This window comes from Pelodiscus sinensis, chromosome 7 (genome assembly GCF_052426305.1).
Source record: "Pelodiscus sinensis isolate ZL-2025 chromosome 7, ASM5242630v1, whole genome shotgun sequence".
Lineage (NCBI taxonomy): Eukaryota > Metazoa > Chordata > Testudines > Trionychidae > Pelodiscus > Pelodiscus sinensis.
In genome coordinates this window covers 61851527-61877358 of record NC_143058.1, presented here as the reverse complement: position 1 = coordinate 61877358, position 25832 = coordinate 61851527, and the positions used below count along the sequence as shown (strand labels likewise).

General features: G+C 42.0%; 1 protein-coding gene across 4 annotated transcripts in view; it reads right to left on the bottom strand.

Moving 5' to 3' along the window:
• Nucleotides 1-25832, bottom strand: part of SPAG16 (sperm associated antigen 16) — a 667853-nt gene that overhangs the window by 603792 nt on the left and 38229 nt on the right. For all 4 annotated transcript variants that reach the window (XM_014575658.4, XM_025186825.3, XM_089779827.1 and 1 more), the window contains one exon: nt 22073-22224. In XM_014575658.4, coding sequence (XP_014431144.2) covers nt 22073-22224 — 152 coding nt within the window. The remainder of the gene's footprint in view (nt 1-22072; nt 22225-25832) is intronic.

Here is a 25832-nt window from a genome sequence, read left to right as displayed (position 1 = left end):
TTCATAACCCTCCCCCAGCTATGCCCATTGCAGTGACCATGGACAAGCACTTCTCACCTGACCCCAAGCTGCTGCGGTGAGAGAGGTCTGGGGTTGTCCTCTCTCCCAGGGCAGCTTGCACCCTAAACCCTTCATCCCCAGCCCCACCCCAGAGCAATGATTTAAATGAAGAAAAATAAAACTTATTTGAGTTAAGGACCCGAGCAACACCAAGTAAATCTTCTAGTTACTATATAACTAATACATTATGCAAAGTAAAGCCGTATTGAATTTCTGTTCTAAGAGCATTTGTGTACCATTATCATATTTCATATCTGTTGTGTTTATGAATCTCTGTCTTCTTTGGTGCTAGTATTTCCCATTCTAATTAATTGTGTGGGTGCCAAGAATATGCTTGGCTATCCTTCATCTCACGACTGCTATCAAAGGTGCTTTACATTTTGCTATGTTGAAGTACCCATCACATTTTGTTTAAAATCAATCTTCCCTGCACTGGTGAGAGGAATATATCCAGAACTGCATCCCCCCCCACACTCAATATTCACAACCAAATGCATGTTCGTCCTTTTCCTGCTGCCAAAAAAGCCTGACAGGAGTTCTACACCACTGATGCGTTTCAATCAAGAAACAATCTTTATCTTGGATTTAGATTTCTCTTATTTCTTTTTCTATAGCTATGGAACCATTATTCCAGCTGATTAAGCTACATTATAATACAATAGTACTCATGCAGTATGTATTATTTTGGATGCTCGATCAGCTTTTTTGAGGTTGTATATTCTATTTTGTGTAGGAGGGATGCCAGAATCATAGCACACCCAGGAGATTCGCTCCAAAGACAGAGTGTATCTTGGCTGGAGACCACTTGTACATCTAAATAAGGAAATAAGGCTAAGGAGAGAAAGAATAAGGGCTGGAGTATCCTGAATGGTAATGCACTTATGTCAAACAGACCAGTTTGCAAATTGGTCACAATTTCCCAGGGGGCGGACTGGCCCGGCCGGATACTGGGAATTTCCCGTCATATCCACCTGTGACAAGCCACCGTTGCCCCACACTCCGAGCGGCTCTGCATCCATGCTGTATGCGGTGCATGGAGCCTGACCTGCCGCTTGTGCTGTGTGCCGGACGTGAAGCAAGCAAAGGGGGTGGGGCTTGAGGAGCATGCAGGAGTGATGTCATGGGGAGGGGCGTTTCCAGGCCTATTTTGATTGCCAGCCCACTCCTGCAATTTCCCATTTTCAGTTGTTCCATTAATCTGTACAAATCTCAAACAGAGAGATTCCATTAAAAAGGGAGCATTTGTCACACAGTTTTCACAGTGCAGCCTTGCAAATAACACTTTTTTCTTATTCAAAATAAATATACCTCTATGTTAACCATTACTAGGATATTATTTTTTTACTAGTAATCAGTGTAGCAAGCAAGAAAGACAGGTATAACCAATACCATACTGCAAGCTTCGGCATAAAACTTAGCAATGGGAATGGTAATGGCATTTATTGGAAAAGTAATGGTCAACGTAATATTTTTATGTGGCACACAATTTCATTATTTTCATGTAAAGAGAAGATGGTGTGCTGGCATCTCTGCCAGTGCACAGTTAAAGTAAGTTTCGATCCCTCATTTGAAATTTATAATCTTATCTCTGTAGGTCCAAAGTTTCTAACGTTAGGATTTTGGATTTGGTAAAAAATCTAACATGCTTGCAAGGTAAAATGCATTCACCCTGGTGCTATGTGCCTATGATCTTACCACTACTTTGAATTTTTTTGTGTGAAGAGGTCTTCCATTCTCTCTCCTGGGAATTAGAATCCAAGGAGAATGAAAGTGAGAAAGACAAGGATAATTCTCCGTTCTTATAGAAACTCACAACAGATTTAGATATTTCAAAGGATTTCATTTTTTTAACATGAAGTATATCCACACAGGAGCTGGGAGCATGGCGGGACAGTAATATAGGCAAGGGAATGCACAGCCTTCCCAAAACTGCATACACACCCAACCATGGCATGGGAGCCCAGCTTTCCCAGCCACGGGGGAAGGCTGGGGCCACGGCATGGCAGCCTGGCTTTCCTGGCCACTAGAGAAGGCCAGGTCAGGGACATAGCACAGCAGCTTCGACCCTCCATGTGGTCTCCAGGGGCAGGCCTCAGGTGGAAGGGACGGGGCACAGCTGAGGCTTGGCTTCCCCGGCTGGCCTTTTGCCCACCTCCCATGGCTGGGACTGAGCTTCCCTGCACAGGTGGACAGACTTGCTTGAGCTGGCATGCTACAAATAGCAGGGGCGTTGGCATCAGCTAGGCTAGAACCCCTTGACGTTGGACAGAGGGGGTCAGGCAGGCTCTGACCCAGATGGTAGCCCATTCCACTGCCAGTACTGCAATGTCCACATTGTGAATTAGCACAAGTCTGTTTTGCTGGGCTGGGAACTTCAGCATAAATATACTATTAGGGTTTACAAACTTTTTAGTAGCATTTATGAAAACCAAAAACACCACCTCAGGATAGAAACATCTGGGTACATTTTAGGAGGGAAAATCTGAGCCCCCAAAATGGTTAAAAGTGAGTGAAACTCAGTTTTGATAATAAGAATTAACACTCCTAGAAAGTATTTTAGGGACATCATTGACTGTTTCAGACCTGGAAGGGGATATCAAGGGAAGGTTCTGAACAAAGGTAAAACAGTGAGACCTAGAAAGAGGGCTAAAGAGAGCCACATGAACTGATTGGACAGAAGACTTTGAGCGTGAGAAGCAAAAGTGTCATTACACAGGTTTATATCATATCCTTCTTTGTAACATTTGGATACACTTTACATTGCTTCAAGCAAGGATATTCCACCTAAGCAAAAGGCAGTGATACATAGAGAATCACATTTTTACTCCAGGGGGAATTCTGTGCCACTCTGCATGTGCAGAATTCATATCCCTTGGCAGATTTTTTCCTCTCTGCAGCAGATTGTTGGCAAGGTGCTGCAGTTACATCTTTCATCCACCAGAGGCTGCTATGAGCCAAGAAGAGAGGGCAGCCAGCCAGAGAAGCTGTTTTTTCCAGTGGGGCCACATGAGGTGGCACTAGCCAGACAGAGTAGGGCCCACCGGGCTGCTTAAGGGTCACAGACTGCGGTTCAGAAGGAGGAGTTGGGGGGCAGATGGGGAATGGCCTCACGAGCTAGTGGGGTGACAGCAATGAGCCAGTGGCTGAATAGGAGAGGGGCTTTAGGGCCACTTAGGGACAATGGTGCAGGGACAGAAAGAGATGAGAGCAGATGTGCCTGACTGAATGGGAGAGGCTAGTAGTCACCAGGGCTATGTCTATACTGCGTCCATTTTGTGCAATAAATATGCAAATAAGGCTAAGCATGGAATATCGCAGAGCCTCATTTGAATAATTAAGTAGCGCCTGCTTTTTGCACAAATGGCTTTTGCGCAAAAAGGAGCCATCTACATGGCTCCTTTTTGCGCAAAACCCCCCTCTTGAACAAGAGCCGTTCTTCCGCGTTTTTTCAGGAAGAACGGCTCTTGCGCAAAAGCTATTTACGCAAAAAGCGGGCGCTACTTAATTATGCAAATGAGGCTTGGCAATATTCCATCCTTATACTCATTTACATATTTCTTGCAGAAAAGGGGTGCAGCATAGACATAGTCCACGGGAGGCTTTTCAACTTCCTAACAATCCCTGTGAATTACTCCTGCTGCTCCCCCCGCAAATAAAGCTCATTTCATACTTCTCCCACAAACATGTGACAACCCTCCAGGTTCAGTCCTAGGCTTCTTCCCTCTCCCTCAGCATTTCTGTTACTCCCGACTCTTTGCACTGCTTCAAAAGGGTGCAAGAAATAAGTTTCCATATTGTAGCTGAAATGCATTACTCCAGGTTCTGTCTTAAAATGTCGAGTAGGGAACCAATTTGTCAAACATTTCCTGGGTCTCTTCTTTTGGGCTGTATGGTTTCAGACATACTTGCAGACGGGTATTTTAAAATGAATTTACAAAGCAACTGAAAGTGGAGGGATGATACTGTGTTATTTTGACAAATAAAAGTTATAGAATTTTAAAAAGAACATACAGACTTTTTAATTTTTGACACAGAAATCCTCTAGGAGTTAATTTAGAGGACAGAGACTAAGGAAACAAATTGGAGTTTCTGCCCCCCATCCATCCATTCCCTCATCCTATCTACCTCAACAACCCAAGGTGGGTTCTGCTTCTGGAAAGCCGGGGAGCTGGGGCGGGGGTAGCAGCTAGCGTACTAGGATGTGGCTTGCATTTCAGCCTGTTCCTCTGACTATCAGAGAGCAAGGGGAAAATACACAGCTTCTGAGCATGCCTCTCATTCCTGGCTGGTGAAGGGAGGAGGCACAGGAGTAATTCACAGAATACAAGTCCTTTCCCCTCACTGCTTGATAGTCAGTTCAATAGGGAAAAAAGCAAGCAATGTCCTGGAACACTCAGCTGCTGCCCTTCCTCTCCTGCTCCCAAAATGACACCCTTGCCCATGCCCTGCCTGACTCACAGCTCCATGCTATCCAATCCTGCCTGCCCAGCCCTAGTGAACTGCAATTGCACTTGGAAAAGAAAACATACTTTGATTACTGTTACATAATCATAATCGTTACTGTTACATAATCATTGTTTAAACACAAACACAGATGTATCATTTAAGACTCCGTTGAGTCCTTTATGAATGTTTTATGTGCTGTCTCCAAGCTGATGCATCCAGATGATACACTGTGACTTTCTTAAAAATATGAAATGTCAAAGATCAAGCCTCGAAATTCCTTATGTAAGATCATTCTTCTATGCTTTCTTACAGCCTAAGACTGCAAAGAAAAACTAAGCCCTTCTCTTATGCTAAGGGCATGCAAGGAGACACCTTTAAATAGCTAAGACATAAGGACTTGTAGCAGCAATTGGCATTATTGCTAATTGCTAGTTTACATTAATTAGTTCTATTAAACATTTAAAAATATCAATACATGTGATTTAAGTCTCCCAATGTAGACAGATGTAGTCCTACTATAAAGGGTACCACACACATGAATTATTCATTTGTAAACCAATAAGAAATGGTACTGACAGGATTTAACACAATAGTTCTCAGATTTCTCTCCTTTTTTTTGTCCTTTCGCTTGTTAATCTGTGAAAATTCCTTTCACCTGATTTAAATCTCAATATTTGCTCTATTGCTTCAAAAGTAAGATTCGTCTGAAACTGCAGAAACATTTTGCGGGGTTTGTAATGCTTGTTTGTTTTCTATTGTTTGAGTGAGGCATTCCTGAAAAAAATGTAAGATCCTTGTATACACTATAAATCACTGTTTTGATTGGCTGATCTCCTTTAGATGACTTACAATATGCATTACATTATCTGCACTGCACAGACATTGGTACTAAATGATAACAAGGAAAACTTCAAAAACAAAGGAATGACACACTATACAAAAACATTTGAAATTGAATCTGTCATGCATGAAATAATATCATCCTACCTGAAGCAGTATTATATTTTTAGCTATTTTTAATAACAAAATGCTACATCATGAGACTGTTAAAGATCAGGGGGTCATTTGTTTTTTAATTCAATGCATTAGTAGGAAGGCCTTGTGTTATGGAAGAGCGGGGGTGGGGGGAAAGATGTTTATTCACCTTCTCGTAACTGTTCTTAGAGATGTTTTGTTCATATCCATTCCAATCAGGTGTGTGTAGGCCATGTGCTCAGTCTTTTTAGTTTTCAATATGTAACCTTGCTGATCTGACCTCCCCACCCTCAGTTCCTTCTTGCTGGCTATTCTGACAGAGGGAAAATCGGTGGGTTTTGGAATGGACATGAACAACAGTTATCAAAAGGCACTGTAGGGCCAAGGGACTCCAAGGCAGAAGAGCAGCTGTCATGTCCTTATCCCAACTGCTAGGCAGTGCCTGTGGGGAGCAAACCCTTCACAGACCCTAATCAATGATTGTTTTGGTTCTGTATTTGGGAAAAGGACAGATACTGTGTTGGTACCATATAACAATTATATACTTTCTACTCCAACAGTGACTAATGAGGATGTTAAAACAGCAGCTACTAAAAACAGACATTTTAAAAGCAACACAAATCAAGACAGCTTGCAATCAAGTGTTTTCAAAAAGCTTGCAGAACCAATGAGCTGTCTGAATTGTTCACATTGATTTTCAGTAAGTTTTGGAATGTGGGGAGGAACAGAGAATGGGAAGAAGGCTAATGTACCAATATTTTTAAAAGTACATATAGGCTGGTCATTCAAATAATCCAAGACCTGATATAGGCTCAATTCATATTGCATTAAAGGAAAACAACAATTAATACCAGGGAGTGAGATTACATGTTTATTAATAAAAGGTAGTCATGTCAACCTAATCCATGTAGACTTCTGTGAGACGCTGACTTGGTACCACACAACATTTTGATTAAGGAACTACAACAATACAGAATCAAGATGGCATACATTGAATGGATTAAAAACTAGCTAACTGACAGGTCTCAAAATGGATCTGTAAGCAGCCTTGTGTGTTAAAGTTTTTACTACTTTGAAAGGTATTGAATTTTGTAAGAAAAAAAAGGAAGTATTTCCTGAATTTCCAAGTAACATAATTTCAACCTTAAATTCTTTCTTTATTAAGATTTTTGCAGCATAAATTTTAGTCTGTTGTAATGAATTTCATAATAATTCAAGTGTATTTTATAAACAGTTGAGTAGTGACTCACACAATGGGTCCTGGTCTTGCCTGGTATATCTAAATGCTACTGTATCAAAGATAATACTTCACGTTGTGGTCCACATGCATTTATCTCAAAATATTGGAAGAGAAAATTGTATTTTAATAGCAAGAATAATCATCCAGGATGTATTTTTAAAGAACTATTCTTCCAAAATGAACATTCTGAATACAAAATTCTGTAGCTAATTTACATTAGTGTTCAGGGATATATTAAAAAGAAAACGCGTATGCATGCTACAGCTCTGTATACTTACCAAAATGAAAAATTAATGTAAATTGAATGAGACCCATAGTTAGCAATACTAATTGTTTTTCTATTTTTCCATTTTAATGTAGTTCAGTTTTAATTATTCATGCATAAGACTGGATCCCTTTCAAATTGCAGAAATGTGATTGAAATGTAAAATAAGCACTCAAAAGCCTAAAGTCTGGAGGAAAAGGCTCAGGTGCTCATTTACTGTGGTATTTATATTTGAAATTAACAATTCTATGTTGAATTATGGATTTTCATTCTTAAATCCTTCCCCTCCACCCAATATTTAAACAATGCTTTTGCATAGGTAAACATCTCCTTAAGAAAAAGGACATTCATATTTCATGAAGCTAAATGTAAATGTTGAATCTGTCTAATACAGCGCAAGCATCATGGACGTAAACATGGCATTAGCTGTACTATTCATCATAGTCAGTGCTGTTTACATTATATACTTGACTTCGGGGAATAAAAAAAATAAAGTCTTAATTGTTTTTGATAGATAATACTGAAGAAGTTAAATGAAAGGTTACCCTCCAAATAGCTTATGAATTGATAATGAGATTATTCCCTTAACCATCGCAATTGTGTTCCAGTGAGATGTTGGCTATGCCTTTTTAAAACAGTAATAACAGTCTATATAAATATGTACATGCATTATTGGATATTGTGACTACATATAAGCCCCCTTCTGGATGGCAGGTGGCTCAATTTACCTCTCTCCAGATGCATGTGTAAAGACTGTTAAGGCTGGGGGGGCAGGATTTGTAAAAGGAGGAGGAGAACAGTAGTTGGAAGGAGGAAGGGGAGAAGAGCAGTCAGGTTCTCCAAGGGTGAGCTGGAAGCCTGACTAGAAATAAACTGTAGTCGGACTGAACCCCCGAGTAAAGAGAGCACTGTGCCAGCCCCTGAGCCATAGGGCTGATTTGAGATAAATGCCTGTGGATCACAAAGTCAAGCATTATCTGTGTTACAATAGCATTTAGATCCACCAGGCAAGACCAGGACCCATTGTGGGACACACGACCCAACTGTTTATATGACACACTTGAATTATTATGACATTCATTACAATAGACTAACATTTACTCGGCAAAAAACTTAAGTGAAAAGAATTTAAGGTTCAAATTATTTTACATTGGCATTCGCGAAACACCTCCAAAACATTTTTTCACAAAATTGAATACCTTTGAAAATAATACAAATGTGAGCACATCTGGATATGAACAGTTTAGAGAATCAGCAAGCTCTCCTCTGTCATAATTTTTCATCATTGGATATCACCCTATGTGACTTACACTGCCTTCAAATATATAGTCAAATGCCAAGGAATATGCAGATAAATAGTACTGCCTATTTTGCGATGCAAAGTGAATGAGGCAAACCTTTGTGACAGTTTTTTTGCAGCTCCCCAGGGATGCAAGAGAGAGAGGTGCTCTCCTCTAAGCCTTGTGTGGTGCACTAAATAATGCATTCCTGCAATTTTTAATCTTTTCATTTTTCTTTCAAGAAAACAACCTGGTGAGGTTGGAGTCTCCCCCTTAAGCTTCATTCTTGGATATGTTCCTGATACATGGAGGTTACCTGGTTATAATGCATCCTGGTTCCAAGGTGCAGCTTTGGCATTTTGGTCTATTTGTTATATTTGACAAAATTAATAAAAATTAACATTCAAATTGCAACAACAAATTGGCACTATCTCCTTAGCTGCTTTTTTATTCTAGGTAGAAAGTTCAGAGTGGTAAATGTCAACTGCACTGAACATACACAAGGTGACAAAAATATCTCCATAGATAATAGAAATATACAGATAGGCAAAGTAAGAAAAATGCTGCTTGAAAAGAGAAGCTTACTCACCTTGTCAAGTAACTGAGATTCTTCAAGATGTGTAGGTTCAGAAAAGGGCAACAAAAATGATTAGGGGTTTGGAATGGATCCCATATGAAAAGGGATTAAAAAGACTGGGATTTTTCTGTTTAGAAAAGAGGAGACTAAGGGGGATAGAATAGAGGTCTATAAAATCATGACTGGTGTGGAAAAAGTGAGTAAGGAAAAGCTATTTACTTGTTCCAATAACATTAAGAACTAGGGGTCACCAAATGAAATTAATAGGTTTAAAACAATCAAAAGGGAGTTTTTCTTCATGGAGCACAAAGTCAACCTGTGGAACTCCTTGCCAGAGGACGTTGTAAAGGCCAGGACTTTAACAGGGTTCAAGAAAGAACTAGGTAAATTCATGAAGGTTAGGTGCATCAGTGGCTGTTAGCCAAGATGGGTAGGAATGGTGTCCCTAGCTTCTGTGAGAGGCTGGAAATGGGTGACAGGAGAGGGATTACTTGATGATTCCCTGTTCTGTTCACTCCTTTTGGGGCATCTGGTATTATTGGCCACCGTCGGCAGACTGGATACTGGGCTAGATGGCCCTTTGGTCTGATCCAGTCTGGCCATTCTTATGTGCTCCATTGTAGGTATTGCATTGTAGGTATTGCTCCATTGTAGGTATCCAGGTATCCTGTCACTATCTGGATGCACTGATACTTCAAATGGGGCATCCACAGGGACAGCACTTGAAGAACATATTAAAATTTCATTTCAGCATATTTACTTTGTGTATTTTGACATGTGATGTTGACAGTTTGTGTTTCGATGGTCAGAACACTAACTTCCGATAGCTTAATGTCTAGTCTCATTCAATAATTGTCTGAACTCTTCCCCATAATTTTCCAAAACTGTGAAAATTCAGATTGAGAAAAATAAAAAAATAAAAGCTTCAATAGGAATATTATCTGTTAGCATGTTAAAAAAATTAAATCCTGCCAAGCCTACTTATGAATGACAGAAGAAGAGAGCCCATTTACAGCTGAACCCCACAAAGGGGGCTGGACTCCCCACTAGAGCATTTACTTGTGGCTAGATGTTATGTAGCAACACGTTTCCTATCTGGTGCCCCAAGCCAGGACTGCTCTTCACAAGATCCAGTGGTCTGCCTCTTCACGAGTCAGCCTACAGGCCACCACACAATGTATCTGGGGTAACGACGTCCAACATCAAATGGTAACATCCTAAGAGAATGGTCTTTGGCCCCACCTCTGGGGCCCATGGTGCACACATCTTCGCTGTGGCTTCATCCCCTTCCCAGGATTTGTGTTAGTTCTATTTGAACAATAGACTCTCAAGCCCGCCTAACGCCACGGGTCCAGGCTCAGGGGGTTAGTCTGAGTCTTTTCCAGGAGAGATCTTCTGAAAAAACTTCTTCTGAAAGAGAGCGTCCACATTTGAAAACGCATCGAAAAAGCCATCTGCTTTTTTGACAGATAGCGTCCACACTGAATGGATGCTATTTTGCATGAAAGCTGTGATTGCTATGGACGGAATGGCCATCAGGGCATATGGCTTTTTCCTCTTTCTTCTTCTTTCAAAAGAACTCCCTCTTCCCCATCCACACTTGCCTTTTTCCAAAAGAGCTCTTCTGCAAAAAGGCTTCCTCCTCATAGAAAGAGGTTTACCAATGCCAGAAAAAACATTCTGTTCTTTCTTTCTCCCTCCCCCCCCACCCCCCGAAAGAATGTGATTGCAGTATGGATGTAAGTGAAGTTTTTTTGGGGGAAAAACACCATTTTTTCCCAAAAAAATGTCTGTAGTGTAGACATACCCTAGGAGACTTGCTCCTAACTGCAGTGTAGACATATCCTTCAAGCTCTCCTCTGAATTCTCTAACAAAAAACGAAAACAAAGGATATGCAAACTTAAACCAGTTTCTGCTCCCCTACCCTTCTCGGCTGTTTTCTTTGTCCACTGAGCACTTCCTAGAGCTATCAGCCAGCAACTCCGAATCCAACCCCTTTATCAGGGATTGCCACTAGAGCCTGCTCCACACCCAATGGTCGGTTGGTCTATCCGTCTCTGTCTCTCTCCTCTCCTCCTCTGCCCCCCCTTGGGAGAGGACCTCAGGAGAAATTTCTCCTTGGGTTCTCTCCTCACAACCTAGTCCCTAGTCCCAGAGACCGCCTGCAGAGCTCATTACGATCATCTACCTGCTGCTGTCTTTTCCATGCTCAACTTTAAGTTATAATCACTACTCAGCACCTCTCCCACTGGGCACTCACTCTAATTAAGCTTGGCACGCTTCTCCATGTCCACCAGATAATGTAATTGGTCTCCCAGGCTCTCATTAACCCTTTCGGGGCCTGCCTGGGAAGCACACTCCATCACAGATCCCAGTAAGAATATGACTGTTACAAATGATTTCCTAGGGGTTTTTAAAAGATATTACCCACTTTAATTAATATAACAAATCATTAAGATAGCATATTTAAGTGCTCAAAAGTCAGGCAATGCTACAATCAATTATAGTTATGCAATTCCAGCTCTGCCACCCTCAGATGTGCATTCCAATAAAGTCTCTCATCCCCGTATCATATATTATTTCTTACACCAGTGGTTCTCAAAGTGTGATCCATGTCCGTCTTGCAGGTGGGCTGTGGGCTCGGGGCTTGCACCCCTTGCAGTGGAGAGCCTGGCTGGCACTCCAATCCCGTCCTGTCTCCTCCCCTTTCCCCCGCTCATGAGGTCAGAACACGTGTGCTGGCTTCGTGCTCCAGGCCAGGATGGAGTCTCGTGGGCTGGATCCAACTTGCGGGGGGAAATGAAGCAATGTGCATGCTGACACTCCTCTGTCCTCCTCTGACTGGGGAAATAACAGTGCAGGAAACTGTTCACCTGGAGGCTTTCCCTGCTGCTCCTATTGGCCACAATCATGGCCAATAGGAGCAGCAGATGGCGGTGACTGGGAGAGGCAGGAGCACAGAGCAAGGTAAGTGCCCCCATCTCTCTCATGCCCAGACTCTGCACCCCCATTGCCCTCACATACACACCCTCCCACCAAGACCCCGCACCTTCATCCCACTCTTGCACCCTTCCTCCCAGCTACACTCCACACCCCACTCCCGCACTCTAACCCCCCACCCAGATCCCCAGTCCACTTTTGTATTCTCCCTTCCACCCAAGCCTGCCTCCATCCTGCTCCTGCACCCAACTTCCCAACCAAACCCTCAATAGACTCCCTCCAATTTATCCACATCCTTTCTCTAGTGGGGAGGGGGATTAAAGGCTGGACACAAATGATCCAGATGTGGCTGCACCACTACCCAATAGAAGGAAATGATTTCCCTCAATCTGCTGGCAATGCTCCTACTAAATGCAGCCCAATGTGCTATTAACCTTGGTAACAAGAGCACACGGTTGATTCATATGCAGCTTCTTGTCCAGTGTAGCCCCCAGATCCTTTTCTACCACTTAGCCAGTTGGTCCCCAAACTGTGGCAGTTCATGGGATTCTTCCATCCTAAATGTAAGATTCTTCCCTCGTCCTTGATGAACTTCAGATTTTCTTTGGCCCAATCCTCCAATTTGTTTAGATCACGCTGAATCCTACCCCTACTCTCCAGCATAGCTACCTCTCCTCTCAGCTTAGTGTCAGCTGGGAACTTGCTGCGGGTGCAATCCATCCCCTCAGCCAGATCATTAATGAAGATGTTAAACAACACAGGTCCCAGACCGACTCCTGCGGTACTCCACTTGCTACTGGCTTCCAACTATTTATGAAGCCATCGATCAATATCTGCTGAGCTCGATGATCTAGCCAGCTTTCTACCCACCTTTACTCCATTCATGCAAGCCATACGCCTTTACATTGATGGCAAGAGTACTGTAGGAGACCATAGCGAAAGCTTTGCTTAAGTCAAGAGATATCATTCCCACCACTTTCCCCATAGCCAGTTATCTCATTATATGCAGCAATTAGATTGGTCAGGCATGACTTGCCCTTGGTGAAACTATGATAACTGTCCCCGATCACCTTCCTCTCTTCCAAGCATGGGCAGTTGGTGCAACTAGGGCGGGGGGAGGCAGGCTCCCTGCCCCCTCTGCTGAGGCCCCACACTCAGAGGAGGGGAGGAGGCAGGGCAGTACAGAAAGCATGCATCCCACCCACCCACAGGGAGGAGAGGGAGTGAGCACATGTGGCCCGAGTAGCCCCAGAGCACAGGGAGGGTAGGCGCTGGGGAGGTCAGCAGCACTGGGCATTCTGGGGATGGAGTGTGGGTGGGGCCCTGCCTAGTGGTTTGGGAAGGCTGTGCCTTCTCCTGCCTAAGCTACTGCATGCCCCTGCCACCAAGGGTTTCAAGACAGATTCTTTGAGGATCCGCTCCCCGATTTTTCCAGGGGCTGAGGTGAGGTTGCCTGGTCTGTAGCTACCTGGATTCTCCTTCTTTCCTTTATTAAAGATGGGCACTACATTTGCCTTTTTCCTATCGTCCAGGACATCCCCCAATTACCACGAGTTTTCAAAGATAACGGCCAATTGCTCTGCAATGACAACAGCCAACTCTCTCAGCAATGATTACATTGCATCTGGCCCCGTGGACTAGTTCATGTCCAGCTTTTCTAAACAGTCCTTAACCTGTTTTTTCCCTGCTGAGGGCTGCTCACCTCCTCCCCAGACTGTGCTGCCCAGTACAGCAGTCTGGGAGCTGACCTTGAAGATTGAAGCAAAAAGAGCATGAAGAATTTCAGCTTTTTCCATAGCATCTAGGTTGCTTTGCCCATTCACCAAGGGTCCAAAATTTCCCTGACCTCCTTATCGGTAACATACCCGTAGAAACCTTGTTGTTATCCTTCACATTCCTTACTCTCCAAATCTTATTATAATATACTCATTTTGGATGCTTTTCCCAGTCAAAGAAATTCAGTACTATACTATACTATACTATACTATACTATACTATACTATACTATACTATACTATACTATACTATACTTTCACAGTTCTTATAAGGGCTCAGACTGGATTTTAAATACTATTGCTCTAAATATAAATCTTGTCTCAACTATTATAATTGCGTTAGCTGAATAGATTTCCTAAAATACCTGACCACATGTGTCAAGTACCTGAAATCAAATTAGGCCAAAAGTTCTTGTTTGTTTCACATCCCTTTTGAAGCATGTATCCCAAGAGATGCATGTTGTTCTATCATATTGTGCACGCAATGATTCATGAGAAACAATGCATTGCTTTGATAGATCCACGTCGGGCTCATAAATGATCAAAGAGCAATGGCTTCATATCCAATCAAGTACAATCCTTTCTCAGAAATACACTGCTTGAAGTAGCTTATGGTAATCAGTTGGTGATACAGCCGGAAAATGTCATAACTGTGTCTTTTGTATATTTCATTTAAATGTGTATTACATTTTCGTCAGTCAGTCAGATAGCTTCATTTCTTTACAAAACGAGGAAAGAACATTATGCACGAACATGATGCATTATTCACCTTATGCACGAACAATGGTACTTCAGTGTGGCACCCATGGAGGACACCTCTCAGAGGTGCAGGCATGCCCCTGAGCTTCTACTTGGAGAATTTGGTAGCAGCATCCATTGACACAACATACATTCTCCCTCTGTTGAGCACAGCATGGGAAACCCTGGCCTGAGTTCTTTCTCTACTGCGGAGCTCTATGGAGAACTCTGAAATATTGGAAAGGTGAATGGGTTGTGGAGCATCCTCAAAGAACCATCATTACTGTACAGGGTGAGTGATTTCCTCTTCTTTGAGTAGTGTCCCTATGGATACCCTACTGTAGGTGACTCCGGAGCGGTATACACCTCTGGATGGTGGGACTTCTTCACTTTCCCAAAAGGGTATTTAAGTTTTAGGAATGCCTGATCAAGATCTTGTAGGCATTTGTTTCTGACTGTGGGATTAGAACAAATCCAGTTGTATTTTAGGGCCTGGCTGTAAACAATGGATCGTGTGATGGGTCCTGGAGAGACGGTAGAGGCACATAGGTAAGAATAATGGGTCGATAGGTTTCTGATATAGGGTGGTAGAAATGTGGCCATCATATACAGTAAAACTCCAATAGTTCGGCATCCAATAGTCCGGCACTCCCGATAGTCCGGCATCAAAATGGCAAGAGCCTAGTGACTGAGCTTCGGCAAAAATTGAGTCACAAGGTAACAGCAGCAGCAGCTGAACTGAACGAAAAGGGTAAAAAAGGGTTAAAAAAACTAAAACATTACAGTATACTGTATACAGTATGTTCAATAAAAAGGGTTAAGAACACTTTATATACAGTATATACTGTATACAGTATATACATAACCAGCTTATAGTAGCTCCTGATACTCCAGCATCTCTGATAATCCAGCACCACCTAGGTCCCATAGGTTCTGGATTATCGGAAGTCTACTGTAATTGTACTGTAATGTTAAGGAAGTGGATCTCTTGTGCAGACTGGTCCAAGCTAATGTTAATGGTGTGGTGGAAGTTGTTGAAATTCCTGTGGAAGAGACGAAGGCAGACAAAAGATCTTCATTCCTCCTCTTCTTCTTTTCTTTTTTTTTTTAACTGAAAAATCTTTAGACTCTTCTAAATGCAGGGGAAGGGGGAATCTTCCCAGACAGGGCAGGAAATGCAAACCAAATTATTTGTTTTTTTCATCTCAGTAAAAAGGAAACACTAACTATTAAGGAGAAGAAAAACAACACAAACTACTACTACTTATGCTAGTGACACAGACAAGAAAGGGTTGACTGCTTGCTCTATTGGATGCCAAAGGGGCTTGAGAGGGAACTGGAGAGAGGGGGAAGGTTTGCCAGGACATTGATGGATAGCCTCAAAGCAGACAATGAGGAAGGGAGAACACCTAAGTAGATTCAATGGAGAGTGCTACCAAAAAACTCTCCAGTTAGAGGCACAGGAGCACACATACACCTCCTCAACTATGTCTTTTACCTATCTCTTTTTATTTTTCATTTCTCTCACATGGAAAAGCCCACTGGATTTAAAGCCCTCTTTTCACGTATGTGCCAAGAACGAGGCCAATGTCACCTACTACAAGCAGAATACAGTATGCCTTCATTCCAAGGAACATAAAATGAACCCCCCCCCCCCCGCCCCACAGTATTAGTTTCCCCCACCCCCTAACATTTTTTCAACTGGGCTTGCAAAAAGAGAGGGTTTACTTCACAAAGATCTCCGACCTTCAGGATAGTGACAAGGACTCTCTTGAGCCCTGCTTCAAAGTCCATTAACATCCATGGCAAGACATCTATTGACCTCTGTGGGTAGTAGATCAGGCTCTTGGTGCCTCAATGTGCAGAAATGCAATAATACCTTGAGGTTATTGAGGAGAGACATGCTGAGTGGTATGAATATCTCCTAACGGGAAACAGGAGTAAGAAGGGAGACAGGAATTCTTCCTACGCTCTCTAAGGGTGCGTTTACACCGCACTCTTACCTCAAAATAAGCTACACAATTTGTGCCTAATTTCAAAATAAAGGGCTATTCAGAAACGTCCCTTAACCCTCATAGAATGAGGGTTACAGGGATGCTGGAACAGTGCACCTGTTAATTCGAATTCCATTTTGAAATAACGGGTTGCTTTAAAGATGCAAAATAGCTATTTTAGGGATACTTCCGGTATCCCAAAATAGCGCCGCAGTGTTGATGTAGCCTCAGTGATAGCTGCAGCTTTTCTTCTCTTCTACCCTATCTCCATGATGGGAGGGGACTATGATAACACTGTTGACATACAATTCTTATATAAAAGATAAGCACCACAGGTGCTGTGTAAATTCCTTTGAGTGAAAAAACATTTTTCCTTTGAAAAAAACATTATATTAAAATTTAAAAAAGGTTTTCTGTTGCTTCACTGGTTTATTATGCCTTGAATATTTCAGTGAAGATAAGAGTAATTTATAAGGTTACTATGTAGCAAAACCTGCAAGAGTCACTGAAACAGATTGAAAAGTCTAATGTCCCATTCTGCAAGTACACATGGATATTGGGAAATAACAGGCACGTGAACTGAACGTAAGGAGACAGATCCTCAGCTGACTTCATTGGAGCTGTACCAATGGAACTGTACTAATTTACATCAGCTAAAGATTTAGGCTAGAAGGTTATTTACGTACTTACATGTCTGCAGGTTCAGGGTTTTTAGGGTTTCCACTCTATCTTTGCTACCTTTTCCAAAGAGCTTTTCCATTCTAAGGAGCAACTCTGACTTCTTGCATGCATGCACATGTGGTTTTATCAAGACCTAATAATTATGAAAGCTGTTATTCCCATCAGCATTTCATTTCTGTAAGCCAATTTTTTTTAAAAATGTTCATTTGCCAGCATCATTTTCAACCTCTTTTTCCAGTGGTAGAATATATCTCAATCCCAGAGCTTTACAATGTGTCTTTCAATAAAGTTTTGCACCTAATAAAACATTAGGGAATAAAATTATATCTTACAATTAATTACTGAAAAGATACATATGACACTGATGAGCTAAAACTGCCCAGCTATTTATAAAAAAACCCAACAACACACAAACAAAAAAAAACCCACAACACAAAATCAGCTATGAAGTGCACTCTATTTGAAATCTGACAACTTAATTATAAAAAGAAAAATCTACTCCAAATATACAGAAACAATAGTATCAAAATATGGGAGTTTTTTCATTCAAGGAAATGTCTTATGAAGTATTAGATTCAAATGATTAACCTATGAAGTATTGATGCGATTTCATATAGGACAATTTCAGAGTAGAGATTTTGGTATTATTGTTTCCTTCCCTGTTATTTTATGACCCCACTATTGAAACAAAGTATTTGGAACCAGGAAATTTCACTCCCTTTACAGAAATCCATTGCGGTTTTCTCCCTGTTGTTGTACTTCTTTTTAATCAAAGATACATAGGATTTTAAATTAAATGTCAGCTCTTATAAAACATTGGGATACTAAAGAGTTTGACTGTCCTTGGAGAAAACTTGATAAGTCAGCTACTGGCCATATTTGTAGCTAGTTGACACCGAGCAAATCAAAGCAACAGATCAGTATTTAGCAGATGGCCAGACCATAGTGCTCTCAAAAGATTTACAAACAAAGTGTTAGAGCTCATTCATGTTTAAATAGTACACTTAATGCCAATATTTTCTAATTTTTTGCCACCTGTCAAAAATACTTCCTGAGCATTTTGTTTTATTTTTACTGGTAACAATGAAATCCAGATGGCTGTACTTGAAAGCATCAGTTCACTCTGATTTCAGCTAAGCTTTAAAACACACGGAGCCATCCTGAAAAGCTACAGAAAACATTTTTACAGTCAATTCCATTGATACCTCATGTGGTTTCTTTTGTCTCATTTCCCGTTTCATTATAAAGAACAGGATTATTACATTTTATTGGTCCCTCCTGCTTACGCCTCTCTGGGACTCATGAGGTCTGATTCATGTATACACTAAGGCCCCTTTACACATCCCAAGTAGTGAAAATAGGGCTTAGAATGACTAACTTTTAATTTACCTCCTCTTAAATTCCCTTTACAACAACAGACTATTCAAAGGCTGTTTGGGTATCAGGCCCATCATCTTCGGCATGATGAATCAATTTGTATAAGACTGTACGGGGAGATTTCGGCAAATCCAGTACTGTGCCTGAACCACTACTGCTTATGGCTTAAACTTTAGCAACCAAGCTAATAGGCCCAAATTAGACCTAGACTGCAGCTTCCGCATGACCACAGTCAGGGAAGTGGAAGAAAGGGGGTTTGAGTGCCACAGAGAGGGCAGCTTGACCCCACGTCCTTCTTGAGGCCCAAATCTCTAGTGAAATCGCTGAGCTATACATTTAGGAAAACAGGAAGCTTGTCCAAATGCCCTAAGACATATATCCATCAGAGCCCCCAGGCATGGAGACTCTGAAAGAGAAAAAACGCATCTGGCGAAAGTGATGATCAGAAGAAAATCTCTTGCCTAACCTTTAAAAAGTGCTTGCCTCACAAGTTTTTGAGAGACATGTTATTGTAATACTAATGGATAAATAGGGAAGGAAAGTTTGAGTTAGTGGGACAATTTTGGGGAATGCTTGGAGGGATGCCTCAAGAACTCCTTGAGGACTCTTCATATCTGCACACAACTCCATCCCCACCAGCAGACGGAAGACTGGCCATTGGAAGCCTTCCCGCTGTTACTCGAGAGTCACACTCTACTTCGGTAACAATTGAGGGTGGGGATGTTTTACTTACCTGTTGCAGATGTGTGTAAGTGCTTGAGACTAAGTAAAGTTTAGCTTTAAGTGAAAGCACTCGTGTTGTCCTGTTTGTACCATCCATCTAATTGTCAGACGACCGTGTCTCCCCTGAATTATTTCCTGACACCATCTCGCAGAGAGTAAAAGTTACTGAGAGTTTTGGGTTGAAAGAACCCGAGTAACAAGATGTGGCATGTTTACTAGGCTTTTCTGCTGCAAACAACACAACCTCTATTGGCCTGATCTATACCATCATTATAGTGGAGATGTAAAAGGGATAAAACAGTCAATCATAGCCTAATGTTTCCCACTGGGGAAGGTACCTGTGTAAAAGTATCATTTTTAAAATCACTTCTCAAAGTAGAATTGTACTTCTGTCCTGTAATTCTGCTCCCCATATGTACTGAGTTATTATGGAGAGATAGTTTATGGTATAAATATAATTATCTGATATCACCAGTTTTCTGTTTTAAACCTGTTTTCGGAAAATAAAGCCTTTTCCGGAAGATCCCTTTTTCCTGATTTTAAGTAGGAATAAGGGATCTTTTGTAAAAGGCTTTATTTTCCGCAAGATCCCTGTCTAGACTGGAGCTTTTTTCCGGCAAAGCCCCGAGCCGGAAAAAAGCGGCAGCCATGTTCATGCAAATACCGCGGGGGATATTTAAATCCCCGCGGCATTTGCAATTCCAACTGGTCTCATTAGCATCCCTTTTCCGGAAAAGGGTTCCAATGTAGACACATCCCTATAGTTTCCCATGCTTGCTTTTCTGCTAAAGAAAATGTTTTGGAACAATACATTTCATAAGAGGAGATATTTTGAAAAATCAGAGATTTTCACTCTCGGAAAAAAAAATCTAACTTCTTTTCCTAAAATGCCAGCTTTGGTTTATATTGGCACTTCAACAAGAAGAATTGAACTTGACTATTCCGAGCATACCTGGTGGGCAATTTTGGGCTTACCTTTTAGTTTTCTAAACTAATTCCATGATCCAAAATTTTTTTTAAAAAAGAAAGACTTCAGAACCTGGACTGGACTCACTTGGGGCTTATAAAATTCATGGCAGCAGAGAAGCCTGCAAGATCCAGTTAATTAACATTTATAAATTAAATAGGAGCAAAGAGTTTATAATTTCCAAGTGTAAAACGCTGGCCCCTCTGAAGTCAGTAGTAAAATTCCCTTTCTCTTAAGTAGGGGCAGGATTTCTTTACCCCAATGCTCCGTGGAGCTGAGGTATCTCTGACCTGCCAGGCAGGGGAAAACACAGTTGCTCAGTAGCCACAAGTAAATCCAAGTGCTTTCTGGATAAGTCAAAGGGTTAAATTTCCTCATGACTTGAATGGTTCACCAAAAGAGCCTGGGGGAGGGCTAAGAGGGGCTCGATCCACAGAGCGGAGTGATGTGTTTTCCGGTAACTTTTTGTTTGGACTGTATGTAATCATCTGTGGGTCCAGGAAATGTTCAGTGTGGAAAGAGCACTCTGGAGTGGGGACACCCAACCCCTGCCCTAGGTGACCACAAGGTTAGGGGTTGAGACCCAGGTGTCCTGGGCCAGGCCTTGTTGGGGTTATGAGGACTCTGCCTCACAGGGGAGTGGAAGGGGAGCCCTTGAGGTGAGGGAGGCCTGTGGGTAAAGGAAGTGGGAGCAGGGACTCCGATCCTTCCACTAGCTCATTTCACCAAGATAGTGTAGGAGCTAGGAAAGTTCCCCACAATAGCGGGACACTTTCCTTGCTTGCACATAGTTTTTACTTGGATCTGGGAAAAAAGAAACTCTGGTACAGTCTTCCAGCTAGGACTCAGTCTCAGACTGGTGATGGCCAGACCATTTTAGTTTACACTGAGGACAAAAAACTCTCCACACAAAATCAAGTGAAATTAAAACATATCAAGAGACTAAAAATTAGAAACCTCAGCATAATAATCCAAGCAGAACAAGGAAAATCTTTAAAAAAAAAACCAAAATAAAATAACCCTCTGGCTACGTCTAGACTGGCATGATTTTCCGTTAAAAGCATTTGCGGAAAAGAGCATCTAGATTGGCACGGACGCTTTTCCGCAAAAGCACTTTTTGTGGAAAAGCATCCGTGCCAATCTAGTCGTGCTTTTGCGCAAAAAAGCCCCGATCGCCATTTTTGCTATCGGGGCTTTTTTGCGCAAAACAAATCTGAGTTGTCTACACTGGCCCTTTTCTTTGAGGAAAAGGACTTCTGCCCAAACGGGAGCAGCATAGTATTTCCGCAAGAAGCACTGATTTCAGACAGTAAGAAGTCAGTGTTCTTGCGGAAATTCAAGCGGCCAGTGTAGACAGCTAGCAAGTTTTCAGCAAAAGCAGCTGCTTTTGCCGAAAAACTAGCCAGTCTAGACACAGCCCCTTTGTTTTGCTATCCTTGTCAAACAACACAATTTTGTTTTAAGTTATCTGGGAGAATGACACCTCAATCTGTGAGCCAGGGCACCTGCGTATCTTGCTGGAAGCTATATCTGAGCAGGAACAAGCTATTAGATGTCCACCCAATCTGCTCCTGTCCCCCTCTCTGTAGTCCAATTGCTGAAACAATAAGTCTGGAGCTTCTGACCTCTGAAGGCACAAAATGAATAAAGCTGGAACTCTTGAAAAGTCTATAAGCTCTATAAGATGGGACAGGACTTCTGCCAAAAAAGTGTGATAGATAGAAATAAGACTTCCGTTAGAGGACCCTTGACAGAGTAAGACTAATATTTGGTTGCAAAATTAATTTACTCACATATTTACTAGTAATTTACCTGTATATTCTCACAACTCCACTTAATTATCTGAACTATTCTGTTGAGATAATCAAGCTAAAGAGATACTAACTTCAGAGAATTTTAACTGTTAGATGTTTACCCTACTTACATTTTCTTACTCTTTCTATGACTTACATAGGAGAATATATGATCAGACTCTATTTTCAATTATACTGAATTGTGTAGATTCAATACCAATCAAAATGAGGGTTTCATACCTTGGAATACCTCTTGCCCTTTTGTTTTGTTGGATCCTTGGCTGGATCATACGGAGCAACCCCAGCATATAGATATTTTTGCTCTCTTGTCTCTTGAACAGCTTTCTGGACAGGATCTTGTCTTTCATCTTCCCTTTCGCATCTATGACCTGCTATAGAATAAAAATGATTTCATCCTCTTAAAATGTATTTCTCATGTTCTTCTGAAGAAAAAAAAAGTTCTCATTTACCTAGCAATAACCTTAGTATGAAAAACTAAACAGAACAGGTTGCTGAAACTAATGCAAAATATGTCTTTGAAAGAAAGCGACTCCCAAGTAGTCAGGCTGCATATATCAATAACTCCAGAATTATGTATTACTACTCTGACTCTCAGTTCAGCCCCTTGAATACAAGGTATTTGTGTGTGTCCACTTAACTTATATTACAATGCCCCAGATTTTCCATGTGCTACACATTCTGGTACAGTAATTCCTCATTTAACATGGTAGATACATTTCAGAAAATGATTGTGTTAAGTGAAAACGTGTTATGCGGGGTCAATTTTCCCATTGAAAATAATGGAAAAGGTGGGGGCTGCATTTCAAGCGGTGGTGTCGAAGTCAGTTTTCTGTTGGTGCTGAGTTGTCTCCAGCCTACACTTGCTAGCAGCCGGCTGCTGAGCACAGGCAGCTGCCTTGGGACCGGGACATAAGGTTGGGGGAGAAAGGGGACTGGGTTACAGCAGGGAGGAGAGGTGTTTGGCTCTGGGGAAGGGAAGGCGAGGAGAGGGAAGGGGGATTGGATTGGGAGTATGCCCCTGTGACGGGTCTGCCGGGACCCACACTGCGTTCGGCGAGGAGGGGGTCGGCAGGGAGCGGCGAACCCTCCATCACTTTGCAGGGAGGCAGGGGAAGCCCCGCACAGCTGACGGCAACAGGGTGGGTGGGGAAACCCAGCCACCGGCCTGCAAGCGGGGGCAGAGGAGAAGGGGCAAGGCGCCCAGACGGCTACCCGGGGCTTCCCCGCCTCCCTGCAAAGTGGTGGAGGGTTCGCCGCTCGCTGCGCCGTTCCCCGCCAACCCCCCCTCACTGGACACAGTGCAGGTAACAGCAGACCTGTCACAGGAGCAAACTCACAACCCAATCCTCCTCCCCTTCCCATCCCCAGAGCCAAACACCTCTCCTTCCTGCTGTAACCCAGTCCTCTTTCTCCCCCAACCTTATGTCTTGGTCCCAAGGCAGCTGCCTGTGCTCAGCGGCCGGCTGCTAGCAAGTGCAGGCTGGAGCCGCGAGTGCACATGCGGCTCACAGTAGCCCCGCCGAGAGAGCGGCTGACCGAAGCACTTCCATATTATTTCAGGGACAGTCGTGTTATTCAAAAAACGTTCCCTAAAAAAAAATCATGCTATCGTGAAAACATGTTAAGCAGGCACGTGTTAAACAAGTAATTACTGTATTGAAAATAACATTAGAGATGTAGTGAAAGAAAATTTGCAGGATTTTTGTAATTGGATAGGGGAGAGAGAAATAAATTGCTGATTTGGCAACACTACAATGTTTTTCCTAATTGTTTATCTGAAAAACAAAAAACAAAAAAATTACAAAAATACCAAAACAAAACATTCAGAAATTCTGTTTCAGAATTTCCTATTTTGGGAGGGAGAGGAAGTAAAACATTAAAGATAGCTCTCAGAATCAACACAAAATATTTTATTTAGCCCTATTTTTTTGCCAGAATTGCTAGTGAACCAAAACACATATAACTTTCACAGCACTAAATACATACGGTAAATTACTAGGGTGAAATAAACATACATATCTAATACAATCTGCTCTTTGTAAGTAAAGTTGAGTTCCATCAGGAAATTCAAACGCTTGAAAAACTGCAGGCATAACTTGGATTAAACAAGGATCAAAAGTGTATGTATGATGAACTCCAATAAAAGCTACAAAAAGGTGAAAAGAGCTGTGAAGTGAAAAGTGAAGACTACTGCAATAAATGCTATGAATAACATTTCCTGAATTACTGTAGAATGCAGAATTATTTTATTCATGTGGAAGATTTCCCCCTCGCTCAATAACTGTCACCCACTGGCAATTATGATGCTCACGGGACATTGGGTTTGTTTGGGTTTGTGAAATATATGTATTATAAACCACTACAGAACCATGAAAGTTAAAGAGCTTAAAAAGTCAGTAGCTGCATGAAAGAATGACCAAAATCGAAAGGACTGTGATTCCTCTGCATAAAATGGCTCATGTTTCCCATTCCAACTGCCTTTTGTTTGGAAAAGGGTCATTCAGGTCCAAGTACTATAACTTGAACTTTCCTTTTGCGTGACATTCTGAGAGCAGTTACATCAGATCCAGGAAGAAGGAAACATGGTATGAGGTTTAGCAGTGAATTAATTCAACCACGAAGAAAGTCTTTGAATTTAGACTTCATAACTGGGTAATAAACAACTGCACATTGCAGGAAATAAGAGAAACATACTGAGCTGCTAACCATTTCCTTGTATGGTTTTCAGAACCAATTCTAATAGCAGTGCTAGGTTCAAATATATATGTAAGACAGCAAAATGATTACTTCAATCTTTGGGGACAAGAACAGTCCTCAACAGGCCCACAGCTGCCACAGGGCCCGGGTCAAGGTGAGCAGGGTTGTTGGCTCTGCACCCCTGGAAGGGGCAGGGCCGAGGGCAGAAGGGGCAGAGCTGAGGGCAGAAGGAGCGGGGCTGAGGGCAGTCAGCCCTTAGCACTGCTCAGTCTGCAGAACCCCCCTCCAGGCTTCAGAGCTGCGCAAAGCATCGCTCCTGCAGCAATTCAAAGGGACCGGGGAATCAGCCGTATCAACAGCTGGGAGTTCTAAGTCCCTTTGAAACTCTGGGTCCTGGGGTAATTCCCACCTGGCTCCCTCCCCATCAGCAGACCTGACTGTCTTTATTTCCCATATCTATCACAATGGGATCCTGGTCCATAACAACAACACTTAAATTAATAATATTGTGAACAAATATTAGTCTTGCTCCCTCAAAGCTCCTATTTCAAATTTTTGAGCAGGTAGGTTAAAAAAAATCTTATTGAACATGGAGAAATTTTTGATCAACTTTTTCACAAAAGGGCTCTCTCTCATCAATGAAAAAATTCTGACGTTTTTTTTTAAACTTATCCTTTTGGCCCAAGTGGAGCCAAACTCTTTAGCATGTGACAAACGTGAGGAGTCTTAAAAAGGAGGCATGTCAGGAGGGACTCGATTTGGCATGCACACTCTTGAAGTTAGTTGTGTGATGTATTGCTCAACTGGCATTTTAAGAGACTTTCCAGTTACTAACTAGTTCTTAATTTATTTAGGGAACTGGAGGATGGGATCATAGTTAAACCTAGTAGTTAAAAAAAGAACAAAACATGATGGAGACACTGGAAGTGTTAAATAACTTTAACAGTGGCAAGGAAAAAATTATTGACTCTATCCTAATTGTCAGAGTATTATTTTCCATGTTATCAGGGAGAATATAGGTACGCAACTTTTTCTAACAGTTTAACCCCCAGCTCACTATACCTAAAATGCATCCCTGTTCAGTAAGGAGTAACCGGAGCAAAGGGACACAATGAGAAATGTATGGGCCAGCAGGGTTAAAGTCAATAAGGATTTGTTTCGGTCTCTAAGGACCAAAACAAATCCTAACAATGGTATTACATGGTTTTCATTCCTCACATGTAACAGACTCACTTCTAAACAACTTGCACCAGACTGCATCTGGTCCTCCAGGGAATTCTGA